General features: G+C 44.1%; 1 protein-coding gene across 25 annotated transcripts in view; it reads right to left on the bottom strand.

The window, feature by feature from the left end:
- The window catches only part of Add1 (adducin 1), a 58,505-nt gene that overhangs the window by 19,007 nt on the left and 15,269 nt on the right, over positions 1-24,229 (bottom strand). For all 25 annotated transcript variants that reach the window (NM_016990.3, XM_087582260.1, XM_087582258.1 and 22 more), the window contains 6 exon segments: positions 75-218; positions 2,513-2,662; positions 3,002-3,082; positions 7,936-8,087; positions 9,015-9,177; positions 12,461-12,675. In NM_016990.3, coding sequence (NP_058686.3) covers positions 75-218; positions 2,513-2,662; positions 3,002-3,082; positions 7,936-8,087; positions 9,015-9,177; positions 12,461-12,655 — 885 coding nt within the window. In that variant the 5' untranslated portion in view covers positions 12,656-12,675.

A 24,229-nucleotide genomic window follows, 5' to 3' on the forward strand; every position in this document is an offset into this window, starting at 1 on the left:
AGCTCTGTGGAACAAGGCACCAAGGCTCATCATTCTAGGATCTACAACCGAAAATACCACAAGACGCTACTGACCTTGCTTTTAGGGCCCAGATTCTTCTGAATCAAAATTTTTTCCTCTTCATCAACCAGAATGCCATGATAGTCATGATAAGCAACCTCTCCAAGGGAAAGCGCCTCCGGGGAAATAGGCAAGAGCCCACACTTCATTGCAGAGACCTAGACGCCATGTTGTCACCATGACAAAAAACAGCAACTCAAGACACACGAATGTGTTCCTCACAGAAATAAAATGGCACTGATACATGTTTAATTTCATTTTCTTTTTGGAAATAAATGAACCCATAAACTTAGATATAATCTTCACTTCCAGGGCCTCTGACAGTAGGTGGGAGAACTTGGAAGAGAAAGCATGACTGGGATTTTCCAGAGTTTACACATGCTATGCCAGCCAGTGTTATCAACATAGTAAGTCGTGGTTTAGGGACAGGAACACAAAACAGGCCCTCTGAGGGCTGTGTCTCAAAGGGAAAAGTTTCAAGTTCTAAGGTTTTGTTCATGTTTTATTTTAGGCTGTAGATAAGAGAAAAATATCTGAAAGTTTCATAAATCATAATTTATAACAAATGGATAGGGGTTGGGGATTTGGCTCAGTGGTAGAGCGCTTGCCTAGCAAGCGCAAGGCCCTGGGTTCGATCCCCAGCTCCGAAAAAAAGAATAGGAAAAAAACAAAAAAAAACAAATGGATAATTACATAATTATAATTCCTCTATATTTATTTAAATAAATATAGTAAAGTGTTATTGGCTTGGTTTGGTTTTTGGTTGTTTTTTTTTTTTTTTTTTTTTTTTTTTTGAGATTATGTAGTCCTAGCTGTCCTGAAGCTCACTATGTAGACCAAGCTGGCCTTGAACTCAGAGATCTGCCTGCCTTTTCTTTGAGTACTGGGATTAAAGGTTTGTGCCACCACTGCCCAGCAATATAGTAAAGTTGTTAAGCAAAACATTTTTTAAAAGTTTTAAAGTAAAGTTGAGTCTTAAATAAAACATTCTAAGTAGCCAGGGATGGTGGGGTAGGCCTGTCTGACATCCCGCTAATCGCAGACTGGAACAGAATGATCACAAGTTCAAAGTGCAGCCTGGACTGCAGAGTAAGGCTCTGACGCAAAATATAAAGTAAAAAGAGGTTCAAGGACTAGCTCACCGGAGAGCACAGGCCTTATTTGCATAAGGCCTGAGCTTCAATTCTCAGTACTATAAACAAACACCCAACTTTTATGCTTCCTAAAATTCTGTCAAATTTGTTATAGAATATGCTAATTTTTAACATTTATTTAAGACAAAATGGTGGTACAAGCTTTAGTCCTAGTTCTCTAGAGGCCAAAGCAAGTGAATCTCTGAGTGCAGGGCTATCCTGGTCTATGAGTTATCTATAATTCATCCTAAATTATTGAGTTCAAGGATAGCCAGGGCTACACAGTGAAACCCTGTCTCAAAAAATAAGATAAGGAACAAATAAAAATAAATGAAACATATATTCAGCTGCAATGGTTCCGACTTGTATTCCTCACACGGAGGTGCTGAGGCAGGAGAATCATCACATGTTCAAAGACAACTTAGACTACTTTAGGAGACTTAGTCCCAATAGCTTAAGGCAAAAGAATTGCTACAAGTAGCTATACAGTTCTAGGCCAGCCAGGACTACATAGCAATAGTCTATCTTTTAAAAGAAAGGGAGGGAGGGAGGGAGGCAAGGAAGAGGGGAAAGTAAGTCAAACTAGAGGCCAAGGGTATAGTAGCTCAGGTTAGAATTATGTAGGCTTAGTTCTATCCCCAGCAACACAAGAAGGAGAAGAGATTTAAAATAGAGAAGACAAACAGTTGGGAAGTTTTTTACTCCTACATGTGTCCGTGTTTATGAGAGCAGAGGTGGGTAAGTGCCTGTACAAAGCACCACACCAGAGGAGAGCATGGGGTCCTGTTCCATTGCTCACCGACCTCATTCCCTGAAGATAAACCTAGAGCTGGTAGGAATCGAGACCCAGTGATCTTCCTGTCTCTGCCTGCCACAGAGATGGGTCACAGGCATGCATGCAACCGCATACTTTTTCTGTGGATCCTAGGTATCTGAACTAAGCTTCTTTTGCTCAAGAAGGTAACTTTCTTACCTGCTGAGCCATCTCACCAGCTTCAAACTGTGTGTGTGTGTGTGTATGTGTATGTATGTATGTATATATAAAATATATAACAATTTAGACTTATTAACTTGCTACAACCAGCAAGGGCAAGTCAGAGCTTTAAAACCTACAAAGAAAGCTGGGCATACATGGCGCATGCCTTAGTCTCAGCATTTATGTGGCAGAGGCAGACAGATCTCTGTGAATATGAAGCCAGCCTGGTCTACATAGTGAGTGCCAGGACAGCCAAGGATACATAGTGACACCTGTTCTGCAAAAACAGAAACAAATAAATGAGCAAAGCCAGACCTAGGAAGCTCCCAGGGTGCACACTCACCGCAGCCCCTGCTGGTGTGTGAATGTGCACAATGCACTTGGCATCTGGTCGTGCAGCATAAATGGCCGAGTGCAAGGTGAAGCCGGCCTGGTTGACTCCCAGGTTAGTACTTCCGCGGTCTACTATGTCTCCTTGTAGATTGACCTTAACCTGCAGATAAAGAAGCAAACCTTTAAACAGCAGACTTCAAGGTACCCTTACTAGAAAACACTGAAAGCAAGAGTGTGTCTATAACTTCTCTTTTTTTTTTTTTTTTTTTTTTTTTTGGTTCTTTTTTTCGGAGCTGGGGACCGAACCCAGGGCCTTGTGCTTCCTAGGTAAGCGCTCTACCACTGAGCTAAATCCCCAGCCCCTATAACTTCTCTTAAAGCTTCCTCCTACACTAACCACACTCTGTATGTTCAGTTAGGCTCTGCAGCTCCCGTGAGGGCACTCACAGACCTAACAGGATTGCTATAAACATGATGCCAAAGAGAAGGGTGTCCTCACCAGGCTGGACGCAGTCACTTCACTGTAGAGAAGTCCGAAAGGCACGATGAGGAAGTGCTCCTGCTCAGAGTTCACTCTGGTCTACGGGAAAACGCCTGAGTCAGCACAGAAGCCATTTTACAGAGGTAAAGTCACCCGTGTCCCTTACAGGGCACAAACTCACAGGTGAATGACAAGGCAGAACTAAACATACAGCCCACCACAAAGCTAGGATGATCCAAACACTGACTGCAGAGCAATTTAACTTACCAGTGCATGCTGCTCACAAAACCGACTTTATAGCAAACAGACCAAACAACCCAGTTCAATATTCAACCTCTGATGGGTCACTAGAGGGTTATTCTGAGGCCGCCGGTCTAATGGCAAAATGGTGCCAAACCTCAGAAATGGAAGAATGAAACAAATGTCTTCTCTTTTTTTTTTTAAGTTTCTCAAGGAGCTAGAGAAACGGCTCAAAAATGAAAGGCACACGATGCTCTTGTGGAGAAAACAGGTCTGCTTCCCAGAGCGCCCATCGGGTGGCTCCCAACAACCTCTAACTCCAGTTCCACGGAGACTGTGGATACCTGCACCATGTGGTGTACACAGACAAGCAGGCACACGCACATACACATAAAACAGATTAAAGCTTTCAGTGAGACCTTGTTATTACAGAAACCCGGAGGACAGTGGAAAGACAGGAACATTCACAGATGAACACAATCTTTCCTCAATGTTAAATGTAGTCTTGAAAGTCCCAATACGAAGATAGCATCACCCTTTGGTTTCTCTGCATCTTCCACTGTGTGTGTGTGTGTGTGTGTGTGTGTGTGTGTGTGTGTGTGTGTGTGTGTGTGTGTGTATGTGTGTGTGTGTGTATGTGTGTGTGTGCATGCGCACGTGTGTGTCTGTCTATCTGTCTGTCGGTCTGTCTCTGTCTTACCCCCCACAATTCATTCAGCGCAGAAAGGCACAATATACCCAGGAATTCCAAAACAGCAGGGATACAGCAGTTAAAAAGAAGAGATCTTCCCCAGGAAAAAAGAGATTTCATTTTGTCAAGAGATGGTTGTGGGTAGCCTTAAGTGCCTCTCTACAAGGAAAGCATGCTGAAGCCTGTGATCCTAGCCCTGGGCAGTAACAAGAGAATGATCCTGACTGAGTCCAGGAGTCCCCAGGTAAGACTGTCTAAAAAAAGAGAAAAGTCCTCACAGATTAGACATAAGCATGTTACACATTTGCTATGCTAACAAACTCCACAGCATAGCTAAGCTTAGGCCCAGTGCTTACAGAGACAGGGGAAGGGGAAGGAAGAAGGGAGGAGAGGGAGGAAACAGTGGGAAGACTTAATTTCCTATTACTAATAGGTGGACAATTTTTCATGCTATAAAATAGTTTATTTTCTATAAAGACAAAGTTATTTGCTTGTATTTTGTTCATTTTATATTGATTTTTTTCCATTCTGTTCTTTTTCTCTGAGGCCAGCCTGACCTATACAGCAAGTTCCAAGTCAGCCAGAGTTGACAGTGCAACCCTTTCTCAAAAGACAGCAATATACAATTCTAATTGTAAGCTTAACATATTTGTTTTAATAGAAAACACGTAAAATATCCAATTCTTAGTCTAAAGCAAAAGGTATTACACCCAGAGAGCAGATGTATCCAGCGGTGGTCCCTGTCAGCCCTTGCCTTCCACCCTCCTCTGTAGTGAGGACGGACACTCAAACCCTCAGCCGCTCCTCAAACCCAAGTGCACCCCAGCGCTCAGGAGGAAGGGGTGGGCTGACTGCTTCACCACAGCCCACGCACTGGCCAGCCCATCGCCTCAGAGCTTAGCATTCCCTGGAGTCTTCCGGAGCTGAGACAACCACCTGTGACGTACAGGCGCTATGAGTTACCATGGGACAGAAAGGCCTGAGCACCAGCTAAGAAGCACCAAGAAGGGATCCTCAGCTCAGTACCCCGCTGGGCACCTGGCTTGTCCTCTCCCTTCTCCGAGGCTTCTCTAAATCTGATACAACTTTAAAGACCTAAGTCGATGATCTCGCCTCTCCAAGCCTCTAACACCTGTCAGCACTATAAAATCCCCTTAGCAGAAAATCCCTGACCCTCTTCCAGAGAAAGGACACAGTGACTCTTAGCACTTGTTTTTGCACCGATACTGTTAATATCTCTTTCCTGTTAAGTATCCACACAATAATATCCAAATGATATGATAGTATCTAATGATAAAGGAAATAGATGTCATAAATCTTAGCAACAAAATCAAAAATGCTCTAGAATTTAAAAAGCCAAAAGGAGAGGATGCTTTCTTCTTCAAAGACTCCCTGATCTTAGTTCATAAAATAAAATAAAAATCTTTTTGGCAACTTGAATTTTTTTAACTCTGTATTAATAACCACACAGATCACTTACAGGCAGAACAGTAAACGTTTAACTTGCATTTTAATTCTGTCAATGCCAAACAAATTACAGGGGAGAGGCCTATAAATTTAAGTCGAAGTCACTAAAATAGCATTCACAAAGGGTGAGTTATACACAGCGTCTTAAACACACACATAAGCTACTGTTAGAGCCAGGGACCACATCACCATTCCCATACAGCTATAACATCTGCCTAGAATCAATTAGCATTGAATCTCCATCTGAGCGTGCTGTCCAGTCCAGTTAGCTGGAAAGGCCAGCAGATGGTCAGTGACAAATGAACTAAGCTAACTAGACCTGCTGCTCACCTATTAAAGGTTTCTACTCAGTTCTTTTTTACAATTTTCCTAAAGTAACTTCAGTTCAGCCAGGGCTGGTCACCTACACAGTGCCAGACACTGCTCCTGGTTCCAGGCCCACAAGAGGGAGCACAAAGCAGATACTCCTGTGACAACTGTTCCATAAGATGGTGCACAGACGGGTATCAGTCACTGCGGCAGGAAACAGCAGGGTTAACTCTACACAGACTGCATTTTAACAGTAATGCAGTGAGCAGACAGAAAGGAGGCAACCTGGCAGTGAGGATTTCACCATACAGCTAACGACGAAAGCATTAGACTGCAACTTCAGGTTTCACATTCCTCTGAGCCAGAGGGGAGCTAACTAAGAGCTCCTTATAAGCTCACACATGGAAAACCTCCACACATGTATACGAAGAAGAGGCTTACACAGTCTGAGCAGCTGCGATATTCGCTACCTCAAGACAAATAGCAGTATTAGCATGATTATGAGTTTTTTCCTTAGACCTCTCTAATACCTACAGAAGGTATACTTGTTATAATAAGCAGGTATTATAATGATAATTTTAAAAATTCAGTATGGTCAAGTTGAAGTCAGTCTGGGTCATATACTGAGTTAAAACCAGCCTCAAAAAGTAGTAAAACTGGAGGCTGGAGAGATGCTCAGCGGTTAAGAGTGCTGTTTTCTCTTCCTAGAAGATCCAAGTTCAGTACCAGCACTCACAGAGTGGCTTACAACCCCCTAACACCCTAGTTTCAAGAGACCCAACACAATCCTCTGGCCTCATTGAGCATCTACACATACACAGGAAGACAGACAGACAGACAGACACAGACACATGAATAAAAATAGTGAAGCTTTAGCTTCTATTTTTTTTTTTTTTCGGAGCTGGGGACCGAACCCAGGGCCTTGCAATTGCTAGGCAAGCGCTCTACCACTGAGCTAAATCCCCAACCCCTAGCTTCTATTTTTATATTAATATTTACATGTTGGCACACGCCTTTAATCACAGCCCTCAGGAGGCAGAGAGGCAGCTCTCTGAGTTCTAGGCCAGCATAGTCTACAAAGTGAGTTCGAGGACAGCCAGGGCTACACATAGAAACCCTGTCTCAAAGAACAAAGACAAACAAAAAGTAAAGTTATTAAAATCTAGGGGCGGGGGAACCAACAAGAAATTGAAACAAGCTTTAAAGCCAAATGAAAGAAGTTCAAAGAAAAACTGTCTCCAGAAGAAGAAAGAAAGAGAAAGCAAGCTGTCAGCGCCTTAAGAGCCTACAGGCAATGGACTTACAGGTGAACAGATGCGTGGCCAGAGACAGTAAGAGCTCCCTTAATTTCTGTGAAATGAGGAAGCTGATTACTCAAAGAAGGGCAAGATGTATGTATCTGTTTGTTTGCTGAGGCAGGGTCACATGTAGCTCTCACTACCACTCAGTCAAGGACAATCTTGAATTTCATCATTCATTCATTCATTCATTCATTCATTCATTGGTGGAACATGGGCATGTGCCGCAGCACCTGTGTGAACACTAGAGAACAACTGGAAGGAATCCTCTGTTTCTTTCTTTCTTTCTTTCTTTCTTTCTTTCTTTCTTTCTTTCTTTCTTTCCACTACATGGGTCCCAGGGACTGAACTCAGGCAGCATAATTCCAGCAACGAGCATCAGTGAAGTGCTGGGTCATGAGAACAAGTCAGACAAAAGAGAAAGTGAAGAATAGGCTGATTGGTTAGAAAATGGGAGGGCCTGTGCACAAGGCAGGGCTCAAGCTGTTCCCTCACACAACCTGAGCTGGAACAATGGGTTAGTGCAGAGAAAGCAGACAGCAGAAACATCTGTTACAAAAATGAAGGGAGGACAGAGAAGCCCTGATAATGCTGGGCAATGGCACAAAACTGGAGTAGCTGAAAAACCATGCACAGGGCAGAGAAGACTTTGACCAGAGCCAGGAGAAAGCATTGTTATTCTTAGATTCCTAAGTCAGAAATGAACTTTAGGAATGGCTTAAAATTTGGTAAACACTCGTTAATTAGCTTAGAAAGATGTTTTTAAAAACTACTCTCTTAACTTTTAAGGGTCAAGTTCTTGTGTTCTGCAGCAAGGAATGCAGAGACAGAGTGTTCTAAGATTTATTAAACGATGTAGGAAAAGATGGTGCCCGACACTTAAGCGGCTTCTCCCCCGCCGCCCTGTGGACTAAGCTGCCCCACTCAGTGGAGCCTGGAGTACTCACTGTGATGTGATTGTAGATAAGCTGAGACCAGCCAAAGAGGTCTGCTAGTCTGTAAAATGCTGCCAGCTTACATCGCAGTAACTTCTCCCCCTTGTCATATGCAATAGAATCAGATCCTCTAAGGTCATTCACAGGAGTAACCATACCAAGACCTAAAACAAAGAAAAACAAAACTCAAGCTTTTTTATACTTTTTATTGGTATTTTATTTTTTGTATTTGTCAACTGTGTTTATATTTGTATTTTTTGTATTTGTCAATTACCACAGTCCTATTTATTGTCCATATTAGACCACAAAATTTCAGAAATTTCAATGACAGAAAGACAATAATTATAGTTCAAAAATAGGTAACAAAAATGTAGTGAAATTTGTGAGATGCAGTAAAGAACGGGTTAAAAGAAAATGTTCAACTTCTGGCTGGGGCTGTCGGGTGCCACACGTCAGGGAAAGCCTAAAGACCAGACTGTCAGGAAATCCAAAGCTGTACTTTGAAGAGCTGCCTTACAGGTACCATCAGCTTGTAAGACATAATCTGAAAGAGCCAGCAGGTTGGCTCTTGAGAGATTTCTGGGGCTGGAGAGATGGCTCAGCGGTCAAGAGCACCGACTGCTCTTCCAGAGGTCCTGAGTTCAAACCCAGCAACCACATGGTGGCTCACAACCATCTGTAAAGAGATCTGATGCCCTCTTCTGGTGTGTCTGAAGACAGCAACAGTGTACTCATATATATGAAAGAAGGAAATAAATCTTAAAAAAAAAAGATCTCTGAGTTATGCTCAGTTACTTCAGTGAGTAGGTCAGGACAAAGACAAACCCAGTAATGATAATTTTCTCTAGCAATAAATGAGATGTGGTGATCAAGGACAGTGAAGTAGACCACATGGGTGACACTTGTCACCAGACATCATGGCACAGAGTATCCGTGTTCTGATCAGCTCCCGCCCGCCCTCCCCAAAAACCAAAACCTTTGATTCTGTATATCGTCCAGTGCATCTCACACACTCATGTGGCTCACGTAAGAAAGCTTAGGAACTTCACCTGGAAAGTTACAGACCACAGACAAAGCCAAGAACTACTCACTCATGTTCAGGGCGGCCATTCCTCCTTGTGGAGCTGCCGGGTAGACATTGGGCACACTCGCCGTCATGAAATCCGCAATCTGCTGTAATGCCAACAGGCCTGTAGGGTTCTTCCCCTTCTTAAACTGCTCCTGTATCATAGACTCCAGCTCTTCACAGAAGGCCTACGAGGCAAATCAAAATGTCACATGCTTTCACTGGGAGTGTTATTATTTTATTACAGTGAGTGTGGAACTATCAGATAAATGTTTTCATCCCGTGCTAGAGCAGCAAACAGTGGTCGGAACATTTCACTTCTGAGAATATGAACTGATATATTCCTTTTTATAGGTAATTTAACAAAACAGAAGCTTAAAATGTAGAACAGGATCCATCTAATGGAAATCCATTTTAAGGAAATATAAGGAATGCATTTAAAGACATTCATAAGATAATTAATCTCAGTATCACAGATTTAAAAAAAAAAGAGTCCACATTTCAGCTTTCTCTGTGCATACCTGGCTGGCCTGAACTCAGAGAACTGCTGGACTCTAACTTGTCTCTCCTCTCCTCCCCGTCTGCCCCTCTCTTCCCTCCCCTACCTCCACTTTTCTTACACTTTGTGTTCATTGAGAAGTTAAGTCCTGGGCTGGAGAGATGGCTCAGCCGTTAAAGGCTAGGCTCACAACCAAAAATATAAGAGAAGTTAAGTCCTGTCTTTATCATATTCTTGCCACCATGATATTCTGTCTAAGAATACAGAGCCAAGTAAACCAGAAATGAACCCTCTGAAAGTCAAAATAAACTCCCTGTCTCTTGTTACCTTTTTTTGCCAGGTACTCAGTCATGGCAACAAGAAAAGTAAGTAATACAGTAACATTCCTACCACTGCACCTATCCCTGGCATACCCTGCTCTGTGCCATTGCTGTGGGACTACTCTGGCCACCAATACTCCAAAGACCTACACGATGTCACTACATACTTTTCTCATAGCACAAGCCTGTATTTAAAAAACAAAACAACCAAACAACAACAAAAACCTTTAGAGACTATGGTATTCCAGATGTAAAAAAAAAAAAAAAAGGGTTGGGGATTTAGCTCAGTGGTAGAGCGCTTGCCTAGGAAGCGCAAGGCCCTGGGTTCGGTCCCCAGCTCCGAAAAAAAAAAAAAAAAAAAAAAAAAAAAAAAAAAAAAAAGAAGGTTAAAAAGACAGAAGACAGAACAGAGAGCCATCAGTGTCCCTCATTGTCAACACCTAATATTATTAGTTATTATATTAGTGACTTTTTTTTTTTTTTTTGGTTCTTTTTTTCGGAGCTGGGGACCGAACCCAGGGCCTTGCGCTTCCTAGGTAAGCGCTCTACCACTGAGCTAAATCCCCAGCCCCTATTAGTGACTTTTTTTGTTGCTGTGATAAACACCATGACCAAAAGGGAATTATGGAAGAGTTTATTTTCGCTTATGGTTCCAGAAGTCCTTCATGGCAGGGAGGCGTGCAGCCAAGCAGGCATGGTAGCAGGAGCGGGAAGCGAGGAACAAACGAAGTGGTGCAATATCGCTCGCAGTGACGCTCCTCCTGCAGAAGGGCTCTACCTCCCAAAGGCTCTATACCCTCCCCAAACAAAGCCAGCAGCTGGAGATAAGTACTTGAAGACCTGAGCTGTGGAGGACCCTCTCATTCCAACCCCGAAAATTACCAGAGTGCTGCTGTCACAATGAAGGAGACACCACGGTGTACCCTTCTAATGAAACCCAGGCTGTACGCGTGGCTTTACCGTCTTCTCACTGCTGTCCCTCCTCGTTCTGTTCTAGAGTTCACACTGCGCTTGGACTAACAATACTCCGGTGCTCTCTGTGGTCTAACCCCCGGTGAGGAAGCATCTTTTTCCCTGCCCCTTACACCCTCAGAGCCTGGCACAGCCCTGCCAGCACTGGGTGCTGCATTCAGTCTCACCTCTACCTCTAGTCACAGTCACTTAGTCTCCTGTTGCTTTCATTAGAGAAAACCACTGTGGCTGAAAGCCAGGGGCTCTCCCAGGTCCTTCTGCTTCTCACTTCCCCTATCCCGCCATCATTCTACTTTCTAAGTACATCTCCAACAAGTCTCTCTCTTTGCATCCTGAACCTAATTACAGTTCTTACTCTCTTCCATTTCGAAAATGGCTACTATGAACTGAAGCCAGAACCACCTCCTTAAACTTGAATTGTCTGTTCCCTGTCAGCAACCCTCCAGTACCTCTGTAACATTTAGACAACAATTCAAGCTCCTATTTAACCCACAAGCCTTCCAGAACCCATTCTAACTGTCCTCCCTCCATGCTAGCTTGGAGACACCAACCACTCTAACTTTTGTCTCTTCAAGTCTCCTCAAAGACATCTGTACCCAAGCCTGCTTCTCAAGCTGGGATGTTTGTGTCATTGATACCTACATGGCCAGGTCCTTCATGCTGTGGAGTCAGGCTGACAAGCCCTCCTCAGCGAGGCCTTCTGACCAGAGCCACCCAGTTTCAGCACGCCTCGGCTTTAGCACAGCACATGACTGTGTTTAATCATTTACTGCCTTCAACTGGAATATCTGCATGTGGCCTTTATAGTCATCAGGTTCTGCACACACCTGAGCTCTTTCTCATTATACCCTGATAACGATACAGTCAAACCCAAACTACTAGAGGCCTCCCTCACAAGTCTTGCTTACTGCTCAGACCCCAGTTCAAATCCACATGTCCTCACAACATACAAGGCAATATCATTTTTTAAAAGTCAGTGACACCTTCCAAAAAGGACAAAGCAAAACCAGATTAGGAGGAAGGAAGGAAGGGAGGGAGGGAGGGAGGGGAAAGACTGCAGCACAATAACATAATTAACAGGAAAAGCTGTGAGCAGGGCTACTTTGATTACCTGTCATCTAGAGGACACTCGGCAGTTCTATTTATTAGCTTAGCTATGATCAAGAACAAGTGAAGGCCACAGTAAGTGTCCCTTATTCAAAATATTTGGGGTTAGAGTGAATATTATTTCAGATTTTGCAGTATTTGCACAGGCTTTATCAGTTGAGCATACAAACATATCAAATGTTCTCAAATCCAAATGTTTTAACCAATATGGTAAGGATTAAAATATTTGTCTTGGATTTTTGAAATATGTTTGACCTGTATGTTGAAGAAAACAGCAGATCTTACATTGTTGCAATGTACAGTTAACATTTACAAGTGTTTATAAAAAAACACTCTGGACAAACAGTAAAGACAGTTCAAAGTAGAAATAAATATCTATCCTTTATAATTCTAAAGTCTTCTATTATGCCTGCTAGCATGAAGCAAACAGAATCTTTTAGCTGTTTCTATAAACATGAAGCAGTGGTGGGCTGTGTAATGAGAGCTGAGTATGCCATTCAAACAGCAGGCCTAAGGAGCACGGGAGCACGAGGACGAAGCCTGCCAAATTTGTTCTAAACCAACTCTTCTTACGGGACTCTGCAGAATCATAGACACCCTCTTCTTCTGCTCCATCATATTGAAGTCCTGACGAAGGTCTGGTGCCATGTTCCTCTCCCGCAAATATTCTGGATTGTTCTCATCGACTCTGTCAAAGTACCTCTCCTTGTGAGGGGCTGTGGTTGGAGGTGGTGAGGTCACCACTGCGGCCCGCGTGTCACCATTCATTGCACAATGTTTCTAGGATCCTACAGAATGAAAATAAAAGACATGTTTTGTGTTCAAATCAATGCTCATTAGGATTTCATTATGAGGACATCAACCACAGAAATATGTCTTCTATGTGGAGATATGCTAGCTCCTTTATGGCTCAGAAGCACATGACTGGTCAATCACCCCTCCCTCCACTAATCAATGCTGTATTTTGTTCTAGTCATTGTTTATTAGAACAGAGAAGAACAATCTAACAAAGCTATTATGTATGTCCTCTGACAAATCCAAAAGGAGTAAGAAATTTAAATTTGACATATGATAATTTATCCTACATTGACAGGCAGATTTTGGAAATGTTAAAGTAAAACCTTTCCTTTCTTTCTTTTCTTTTTTTTTTCTTTGTTCTTTTTGTGTGCGTCTGTTTTTGAGATAGTCTTTCTATGTATCCCTGGTTATCCTGGAACTCACTATGTAGACTAGGTTTGCCTCTGGAGTACTGGGATTCAAACTGCAGCACCAAATCCACTCTAGTACCCTTCCTCATTTTTTTTTTTTTTTTGTTCTTTTTTTCGGAGCTGGGGACCGAACCCAGGGCCTTGTGCTTCCTAGGCAAGCGCTCTACCACTGAGCTAAATCCCCAACCCCCCCTTCCTCATTTTTAAAGATAAGAAACATCTGGCTATGTAGTTCATGTCTATAATCCCAACACTATTTTCCTCCTGGGACAGGGTTCCTCCATGTAGCCCTGGCTGTGCTGGAACTCCCTCTGTTCACCAGGGTGGTCTCAAACTCACACAGATCTGCCTGCCTCTGAACCCCAAGTGTTCTTGTCATGTACAAGAGGAGGATCAGGAAGTCACACTCATCATAGGCTATCTAGTGAGTTCCAAGCCAGCCTAGGCTACATGAGACCCAAACAAGTCTTAAAACAAACAAAAACTTAATTCAGCTGGAAATACATGAGGACTGAGATTCGGACCAAAGCAATGAGGCTCAGAGCTTTGCTTGGCTCTTAAACCCTCTGAACTGTACTATACACCACAAAATGACAACTGCAGCAATGGCAAACCCACAGAACACGGCAAGGCAGCAACGCCCTTCAGGAGACAGGGAGCTGAGGCTTGACACAGCTCAGCAGGTAGAGAGGACTTGTGCCTCTTCCCAGGTGCCCAAGATTTGTTCCCAGCACCCACATTGTGCAGCTCCTCTTCTGACCTTCTCACATTCATACCACCACGAGTTTTAAGAGAGAAAGATGGGAGGGCATGGATGGGAGGATTGGCCTTTAACTGCCACAGACTTACAGTCTGGCACTGACCTTCATACTGACCATCAATGAGGGAGTGTGCACACATGCACATGCATGGCCACACATGAACATACATGGAAGAAGAAACTTCTAGAAGACAGTTTTCTCTTTCTCTCAAAGGCTCCCAATCACCAATATTTCAGATCTTTGATATTCACAGCAATGGTTTTTACCTGCTGAGACATTTTGTGGACCCTACCTTTTTGTTTTTAAACAAAACAGGTCTCACTCTATAATTCAGGCTGACCTCAAACTCACAGCAATCCTGCAGCCTCTGCTTCTGCCTCTGCCTCTGCCTCCCCAGTGCTGGGATTAAGGGTACGCCCCAACGCCAACACCCAGCAAAAGTAGGTGTAATTTTAAAGTCAAACAATAAATAAAGGTCTGCAAAAGAACATTTATGTTCTGTTGCTCTTTTTACGAGAATCTCTCATCCTCCTGTTAGAGGCTTTCACGGCTTAAAAAACAAAAAAATCGGTGTTGGGGATTTAGCTCAGTGGTAGAGCACTTGCCTAGGAAGCGCAAGGCCCTGGGTTCGGTCCCCAGCTCCGAAAAAAAGAACCAAAAAAAAAAAAAAAAAAAAAAAAACAAAACAAAAAAATCCCGGGGCCTCAAAGGCTTCGTCGGCACTGGACCAGAGCACTCTGCTCTCCTCAAGGGAAAAGAACCGTAAGACATTAAGATAGCTGGGCCTATTCTACAATGTCTAGCAACCACAATGGCCACCCCTGTGTAGAAAGCAACAACAACAAAAGTTAGGGTAGTTAGAACAGAATGGAGTCACATGAGATTTATGAGTATTGAGAAATCTCAAAAAAAAACAAAGGAACTGTTGAACTGTCTTCAAAAACAAGGAACTGTTCTTAGAATGCACTCTCATGCACCTCCCAGGTGTACCAGCAGACGGTTACTTCAGATTATGCATTACGACTGGCTATGGTTAGGGGTTTCTATGCTTCTACGGAAAAACATCTTTGTCTCATGTAACTTGCCCTTGTGATTGCAGACTTTATTGACACGATTCCTTTTACCCTCAGAGGATAAATTGTCTGATACTCTAAATAAAGGTCTACTGGCTACTGCCTGAGACTTTAGTCTGCCTCATTCACCCGCCCCATCCTCCCAGGGCCCACCGCCAGCTACTGCAGTAAACAGGGTAAACAGCAGAGTTGGTTTATCTCGTTTTTAATCTTGCATGTGTGCACATGGGGAGCGGCACATGTGTGGGCAAAGCAGATGGAGGCCAGAGGTCAGCCTCTGATGTCCTTGAGGCACTATCTTTGTTTTAAATCAAAAAATAAAACTTTAAAAAATATTTATCTATTGGGAGAAGGGCAGGAGCATGAGGAATTCAGAGGACAACCTGAAGGGATCCAGTGGATGGCCCACCCCCAGGAATTTGTGAGCAGGACCTAGATTCAATAGGTTGTTGAAAACTAAAGCAAACAGAAAGACAGTTGTCGCACACAGGGATGGATATAGGAGTTAAGAGGAAGCACAATGGGGGTATATAAAATCAAAATAGATCTGATAAATTCTCAGACTTAACAATTGTTTTAAAGTCTTGGTGCTAGAGAGATGGCTCAGCAGAGTCCTGAAGAGTGCTTGCTGTGGGCTGGAAAGATGGGGGTAGGTACGGGGCTAGAAAGATGTTTAGAGTACCGGCTGCTCTTCTAAGGACCTCGGTTTGGATCCTAGTCCACATGTGGCAACTCACAACCATCTGTAACTCCAGGTACAGGGGATCTCACTCTCATTCTGGCCTCCAAAAGCACTGACCATATGTGGTACACACTCATACATAAAAATATTTTTAGAAAAAGGTCTTGAGCTGGAGAGATGGCTCAGTTCTTAAGAGTACTTGCTGCTCTTGCAGAGGACCCCCGTTCAGTTCCCAGAACGGAAACCACCCGTTAAGTTCAGCTGCAGGGGATCCAGTGACCTCTTCTGATTTCCAAGGGCACCGGACTTGTATACAGTGCATCTACATGCACACAGAAAAACAAATCAAATCAAATCATCTCTGGGGGCCAGCAGGTTAAAGTCCAAGTAACGCCTATAAGTAAGCATATGGAATTTTGGTCAATATCAATAAGAGAAGAAAATACTGGGTTGGGGATTTAGCTCAGTGGTAGAGCACTTGCCTAGCAAGAGCAAGGCCCTGGGTTCGGTCCCCAGCTTCAGAAAAAAAAAAAAAGAAAAGAAAAGAAAATACTGCTGGCTAGCAAGATGGCTCAGCAGGTAAATGTTTGCCACTAGGCCTGACAGCCTGAGTTTGATCCCCAATATCCACATGGCAAAAGAAGCACACTGATTTCCACAAGTTGTCTAATCGCGCGCGCGCACACACACACACACACATACACACACACACACACACACACACACACACACACACACACAGAGCGGGGGGAGGGGAGAAAAAGAGAGAAAAAACAAGAGACAGAGAAAAAAATGTATTCCTGCCAGAGTTCTACATGCATCAATGTGTTTGTTTAAAACTGCACTATTTCCCACCATGGTGGCTCATGCTGTAATCCTAGCAATAGGAGCAAGCAGCAACCCTCTGCCACCGTCACCCGGGTGCTGGGGCTGCAGGACAAGCCACCCATGTTCTTTCAGCTGCCATGTCATGGATACAGCATGAGTGGACGTCAGCGTCCACTTAACCCAGTTCTCTCCACATGTGAGTGATCAAGCTAAAGTCATCAGGTTTGCAGCAAGAACTTTTACACACCAAGTCATCTCACCAACCCCTTAGTTTATTTTCTTAGTAACTCTTGATTTAAACACTAAACATCCATCCTATTTCAAGAAAGCTGAAGTGAGAAAAATGACTCCAAAAATACAAATTAAAAATAAAAGCAGGGGCTGGGGATTTAGCTCAGTGGTAGAGCGCTTACCTAGGAAGCGCAAGGCCCTGGGTTCGGTCCCCAGCTCCGAAAAAAAGAACCAAAAAAATAAATAAATAAATAAATAAATAAATAAATAAATAAATAAATAAAAGCAATACATTCCAGGAACTGATTACCTGTGTAGGCCCCTCTTGCTCCCTTATGATAAATGAATTAATGGATTCCCGGCTTAAATTTTCTACATTTTTTTATATAATTATATTGCTCTGTTGCTTTAACTATAGCATCAACCAATTCTGCAGTGTGTTACTGAGACTCCAGCTACTCGCTTACAATTGAAAATGTAGTTAAGAAAAAAAAGTGACAATCAGACGAGGTGTGGAAGCCAGCACTCTTCACCCCTCACCAGCCTGCCCTCTGGTAGCTGACACAGACTCTTACTCAGGTCACAGGTCACAGGTCACAGGTCACAGGTCAGAATAAAACTAAAAGCCTGCACATAGGGTAGGAGTAAGACAAAGGCATAGTCCTCACCCTTAAACTCCCACCACCACCCCAACTCCAAACCCAATTTTCCTTAAGCCCAGCAAAGAATAAAAGGAGAAACACAAGGGATTCCCAAAGAGTGACCTGTGCTCAAATTCTACAGGTCCAGCACCGGGCAACTGCATGTTATGAACCCTGCATTGCCGCAGTACCACAGTTAAATCCAGCATCCCTGTAAGGTGTCTCTTTTTACAGATAGACAAACACCCTGAGGTTTTTTATGTGTATGCATGTTTGTCTGCATGTATATCTGTGCAGCACGTATGTGCCCAGTGCCTTTGGAGGCCAGAAGAGGGACCGGATCCCCTGGAGCTGGAGTCCCAGAAGACTGAGTCACCATGTGGATGTGGGGAATCTAATCCATGTCCTGCTGAATCCTCTTTTCCTGCCTGCCACACACTAACTTTTGTCAGAGGGCTCAAGAACAAATGGCTGAACTCAGACCCTGACTCAAGACCACCAATTCCAAACGCCATGCTTATCTACTGTACTGAATGAAGCCCAGAGGTCAGAGTCAAATCCCGGAACTCCAACCACACAGTGCAGGGCTTGCCGTCTGGGTCAGCATCATCTCTCCATTTCTTGGTACATGACAGCCCTGAGAAAACAAATATCCTTTTTCCCTTTTTTGTTTTTCCCAAAGAGGGTTGTGTGGTGTGTGTCTGTGTCTGTGTGTGTGTGTGTGTGTGTGTGTGTGTGTGTGTGTGCGCGCGCGCGTGCGCTGCCTTGCCTGGCCTGGAACCTGCTCTGTAGATGAGGCTGGTCTTGAACTCAGGTCTACCTGACTCTGCCTCTTGGATGCTGAAATTAAAGGCATGCGCCACTGCTTCTGTCTGCCATAAGACAGCCATTCAGTGAGGGCTAAAAAGGTACAAAATTATTTCACATCACTAATTTTTACCAAATTTACTTTAAAAAAAAAAAAAAGCCAGGAGGAGGTGGCGCATGCCTTTCAATCCTAGCTCTTGGAGGCAGAGGCAGCCAGATCTGAGTTTGAGGCCAGCCTGGTCAACAGAGCAAGTTCCAGGACAGCCAAAGATACACAGAGAAACCCTGTCTCAAAAGACCAAAATATATAGTTAATTAATTAATTCAGGTGGGAGCAGGGTCGCATTTCTTAATCCCAGCACTCAGGAGGCAGAGGCAGACAGATCTCTGAGTTCAAGGCCAGCCTGGTCTACACACCGTAGTTCCAGGACAGCCAGAAGTACATAAAGGATCTGTCTTCGTTTAAAAAAGAAAATGTTGATATTCACTATCTTCACATGGCCATGAGCATATGTCAATCAAACATTCCAAAACAAAAGTTTTTAAAGAATTCCACTCACTGGGAGTGGGGTGGGGAAGGGGGTGTGGAACAGTCAGAGGGTGGACCAGGAGGGGGGTAAAATATGAAGTGTAAAAAAGATTAAATAAAATAAAAAAGAAAAGAAATTCTACATACTCCAGTGACTGAGACAAAAGGATCAAGAGTTCAAGGCCAACCTGAACTACATATTTAGATGATGGTGGTGGTGATGTTGGTGATGGTGGTGGTGGAGGAGGTGGTGGGAGGGAGTGAGGGAGGGAAGGAAGGACGGAGGGAGGGAGGGGAGGTAAGGAAAGAAAGAAACAGATGACTCTATGAAGAAGACAGCAGTACATCTAGGAGCATCTGGGAGAAGTAAGTTTGGACACAGTGTCTAACGAGCTTCCTCACTGGCCACTGGACCAGGTCTCAGATTCTGGGCCAAACACCATGATGGTGAACACCATGCACGGTGACATACTCCTGTGACCTCAGCACTCAGAAGTAGAAGCAAGATGAGGGTGAACTCCAGGCCAGACACTATTCAACGCATTCCCCATGCCTCAGAAAAGGAGAGAGAAACAGGGGGTGACGGGGCTGGAGAGGAGGCCTGCAGGAAGGAGCACAGCATGTTCTTACTTCCCAGCACACGTGTGGGAGGAGCACAAGTACTGCTAACTCCAGACCCAGGGAATCACACGCCCCTGGCACCAGCACTAAACTCAGGCACGCACACATACACATAATTTTTTTTAAATATTAGAGAGAAAAGTAAAAGCCCAATTCAACTTTACACTGCAACAATGCCAACTGCCTCTCCTGTTTTTGCTTCTTCCCTAGATTTACTGTTTAACTATGGTCATTAGGGGTAGGGGTGAGACGGTTTCTCTGTGTAGTCCTGGCTGTCCCGGAACTCACTCTGTAGACCAGGCTGGTCTTCAACTCACAGAGATCCACCCGACTGCTAGTGCTGGGGTTAAAGACCTGTGCCACCGCCACCTGGGTTTTTTTTTTTAAGACAGGTTTTCATCATCAAGCTCCGGCTGGCCTGGAACTCACTGTGTAAATCAGGCTGGCCTCAAACGAAGAGCTCTGTCTGCCACTCTCTCCAAACTGATAAAAGCCCACCGTCTCACACTTTTCAACTACCAGGCTTTTTCAACCACTGCAATAGTTTTACTTTTGTTGAAATTATAAAAATTTTTCAAAATTTACTGTTTCCTGAAATGAAATTTGCCCTGCCTTTTCCCCTTCCCTTTCGGTGCTGGGACTCACACACCACAGGTCTTCAAGGGTGGTAACCCAATACTCTGCTTCGGGGCTGCACCCCAGACCCGAACTCTTTCTGAAGGGCATACATGAGGGAAGGTGGCCAAGTAGTAATTTGGTCTGCCCTTTTAATTATTTTTCTGAGGGGAAGTCTGGCAAGATTATAGGCAAGGAACACCACCACCACCACCCCCAATCAATGGTCTGAATGTCCCTAGCCGTGAAGTAATTAGTTGTGAAGTAAAGACAAAGGAAAGCTCTGAAGTAAAAGCTAGGACTTGAAAGACAGAGAGCAGCACGAAACTGAATGTTGAGAGGATGCATTGCTATTCTGCACACGGAGGCTGCGTGTGGCTGCTGTGTTGGCTCTGAAGCCTGAGGGCAGAGCCAGGGTCCTCTTCTGATCTAAGCAGGAAGCATTTAAAAATTGCCTGGGTTCGGTCCCCAGCTCCGAAAAAAAGAACCAAAAAAAAAAAAAAATGCAAACAGAAGCTTAAGAAAAACTGTCAAAAGTATGCTCTTTGAAAGCCACCACATAGGCTACTAGAGGCTTAAGTCTTTATGCTACCAAGTAACTATAAATGTACAGGTGTCTTCACAAAATAAGGATGCACTGTTAAAAAGATACAGAACATGGTCTGTATTCATGTTATACACGGTGTATGTGAGGGGTAAGTAAAAACTCATCTATATTTGCATAAATAAATGAGAAAACCCACAAGAACTTGAAAATGGCAGAGGTATAAGGAGCTGAGCAGATAAGGGGACAGTTATATATGTATTATATATATATATATATATCTTAAAATTAACTTATAAAAATAATCTAAAAATAAAATACCACTTAGACAAGTGGGTGTACAACAAACAGAGCCACTGTGCTATGTTGGCAGCAGCAGAATATGGGGAGAGCTGCAGACATTAAAGAGTCAGTTCTCTCTTCTACCTTTATGTGAAGTACACACACACACACACACACACACACACACACACACACACACACACACGGGATCCAACCAAAGTCACCATGCATGCACTGCAAGCCCTTTTCCTGCTGAGCCATCCTGCCATCCCCACTTGTCTCAGACTTTGACAATCTATACGATATTAAAAATATGTTCTCTGACTAAGGTGTTTCAGCCGGGTGGCCTTAACCTGATTTCACAGATTATAAAATACAGCTTGTAAGACTGTGGACAGTGGTGTACACCTTTAAACCCAGTGACAGGAGGCAGAAGCAGGATACTGTCAAGTCTAAGGACAGCCTGGTCTACAGAGCAAGTTCCAGGATAGCCATGGCTATATAGTGAAACCCTGCCTCAAAAAAGCAAAACAACACAAAAAAGAAAAGAAAACAAAAGACAAAATAAACAAACAAGAAACTGTGTCTTGTCCTAAAGTAAATATACTACTTTAGGCGAATTTTCAAATTCAGCTAAGACTATACTGAACAAAACATGGCCCTTCCTGGTGCCTGTTCAAAGTGACTCCATTGCATCTGCGTAACTATCAATGAGTTCTCTCTCTAAATCCACACTGCTGCATTAAAACTATTTGGGTTTGTTTTGTTTTTTGCTATTGTTTGTTTTGAGACAGCCTCACACTGTAGCCCTGGCTGTCCTTGGTCTTGCTATGTAGAGATGAACTGGCCGTGAACACACAAGAAATCCCCCTGCATCCACTTTGAAAGTTGTGTGCCACAAACAGCCCACCTAGAACTTGAGTATTTTCTGAATCTCTGTTGGTCCCACTTGGCAGAGGTTACTTTCATCTTGCCAAAGGCAGTGGTGTCCCAGCCTACAGGACCGCTCCGTATGAGGATGACACACAGGATTATGGCCGTCTGAATGAGAGTGACCTCCACAGGTTCTTACTTGAATACCTGGTCTAGGTTGTCGGAACTGTCTGGGAAAGACTAGGAGATGCACTTTGTTAAAGGAAGATCATGCCTTTGCTGGGGGAAGGGCATGCCTGAACGACTACTGCCATGCAAGGCCATGAATTCTAACCTCCGGAATCACGAACTCCCAAATTAAATGTTTCTTTTATAAGTTGTCTTAGTAATGGTGTTTTGTCACAGCCATAAGAAAGTAGTGAAGATACTGGTGTGAAGGGATACAAGGCAGGGCATTAATCCAGCTGGCCTTGAGGTCACAGTAAGCACGCCCACCTTCCTGATCAGGACAGAGGGGCTGCGTCCATGCACCCCTACGCCCAGTGAGCTGCATTGTCTAGTCGTGGGAGGTGCTAAGTCAACCACGGAAAAGATTAAACTCATCAGCAAGCAGCAGGCCAGGAGGCTGAAGTGCCTATGACTCAGAGCTACAAAGACCTCAGGAGACTGCTGTGCCGGGCGGGCATCCTCCCAAAATTATCTACTGGAGAGGCTCTTCAGCAGGCTGGGAGATGCAGCCAAGGTAGGTTCTAAGGCTGTAAGGACTCCTCACTTGTGAATAGTGGGAGTGGGTTCAGGCATAAAAAACAAATTTGGTTCCCTTTTCTCTATGCCCACCCTTCAGTAGTCTTTCAACAGGGATGATGAAAGACAGCCTCAGCAGATGTCAACACCTTCTTCCTGAACCATCAGCCAGTAAATGTTTGTTCACTGTAAATGTAACCCAGGGGTGTAGCTCAGTATCAGAGTGTTTACCTAGCATGCAAAATGTCCTAGGTTTGATCCTCAGCATGGGAAATAAAAAAGAGTAAGTTCTCTGTTACAGAAGACACTAATTAAATCTCTTCACTTTAAAAGTAAAAAACCTGAACTGACATGGTAGGACATAGGTGTAACCCCACCACTTGGGAAACAGAGTGCCCAAGTTTGAGATCAGTGTGATCTACATAGTGACTTGCAGGCCAGAAAGCTAGGGTTTCACAGTGAGACCCAGTCTAAAATAAGCAATAGGGTCAGTAGGTGGTGGTACAGGCCTTTAATCTCAGCACTCAGGAGGCAGAAGCAGGCAAATCTCTGAGTTCAAGGACAGCCTGGTCTACAAAGAGAGTTCCAGGACAATCAGGGCTACCCACAGAAAGAGAAATCCTGTCTCAAAAAAAAACAAAGCAAACAAACAAACAAAACCTCACCAAAATGGTGCCAGTGCAACAGACATGAGCCAACTCTGGAAGAGTCTACAATCAGGTCACAGAAAAGAGACAGACCCTGTGCCACTTCTTAGATGTGATTTAAGGTGAGCCAAAACCTAAGCCAGCTTTCTCACAGAGACAAATCCACTCAGCTGTCAAACCTTTGCTGAGGAACTGTATGGCACCACTACGAAGAAAGCTCCGCCCAGCTGTGCAGGTGTTGGACAACAGGACTGAACAAGACAAAACACTTCTGCCTTCACTGAGTCTTTCTGAAGGACTGGGGGGTGGGGAGTGGACAACGGGATGGCTACCATGCACAAGGCCTAGGGTTCCATCTCCAAAACAGGAGTGCATCTTTCAGAAAGGAAGGCAGGCAGGTAGATGATCAGGGAGTAACTCACAGAGCTTCAGAAATGGAATGTTCCATGTAAGGCCTGGCAGCGCAGGGCCCAGGACACCGTGATCATTCAGGAAAGGCTCACGGATGTGGGTGATTAGGGCCACCGCCAGGTGGCCTGTGTTCGGAACAGCCTCTAGGCAGACAGACAAGCAATAGACCCATGAGAACTAACTTGTTCCAGAGCATGAGAATGTACTAGTCAAATACTTTATCACTTTTGAGATTAATACATTTCCTCCACATTGTGGTAAAAGAGCAAATAAACTAAGAAAGAGTTAAGCATCTTGTCTCATTCTCCATAGAAAAGAAATGTCAGAGAGTAGGACTGTTAGGGTTAAAACACCAAGGTGCCCCAAATGCTGGAGAACTTGCAGCTATAGGATGAGGCAGGCAAACTTACCAGGTAAGAGGAAGAAAACAGCTCTGGACAAACAACCAAGCAGTGTCTCCCATACGCCCCTCTTTAAAGAGCAGGCACAGCACTGATGCCTTCTGCCCTGGTAAACCTCAATTTGATGAACAGTCCCACCTTGGAACACACCTTACATCCAGGGAAGAGACCACTCTGGGCCACCTCAGGGGTAGAAAGGCTAGACCAAAGAACTGATGGGCAAAGACTTTCACAACAACACCAGAGGTTGGGGCCACTACCCTTGGGCTCAGAGCTGCTCTCTACCCTGGAGAGTGCCCTTTTGTTTTCTCCTACTCATCTACTATAAACTCTGACTGCTGGCTCCACCTTGGGAATACAGCACTGAGAGCTACCACAGCAGGGATCAGAGGCAATTCTGGAGGAGGCAGCTCCCCAACTGGATTAGAATTCACTTCTCCTTCA

This window comes from Rattus norvegicus, chromosome 14 (genome assembly GCF_021556685.1).
Source record: "Rattus norvegicus strain SHRSP/BbbUtx chromosome 14, alternate assembly SHRSP_T2T, whole genome shotgun sequence".
Taxonomy (NCBI): Eukaryota; Metazoa; Chordata; class Mammalia; order Rodentia; family Muridae; genus Rattus; species Rattus norvegicus.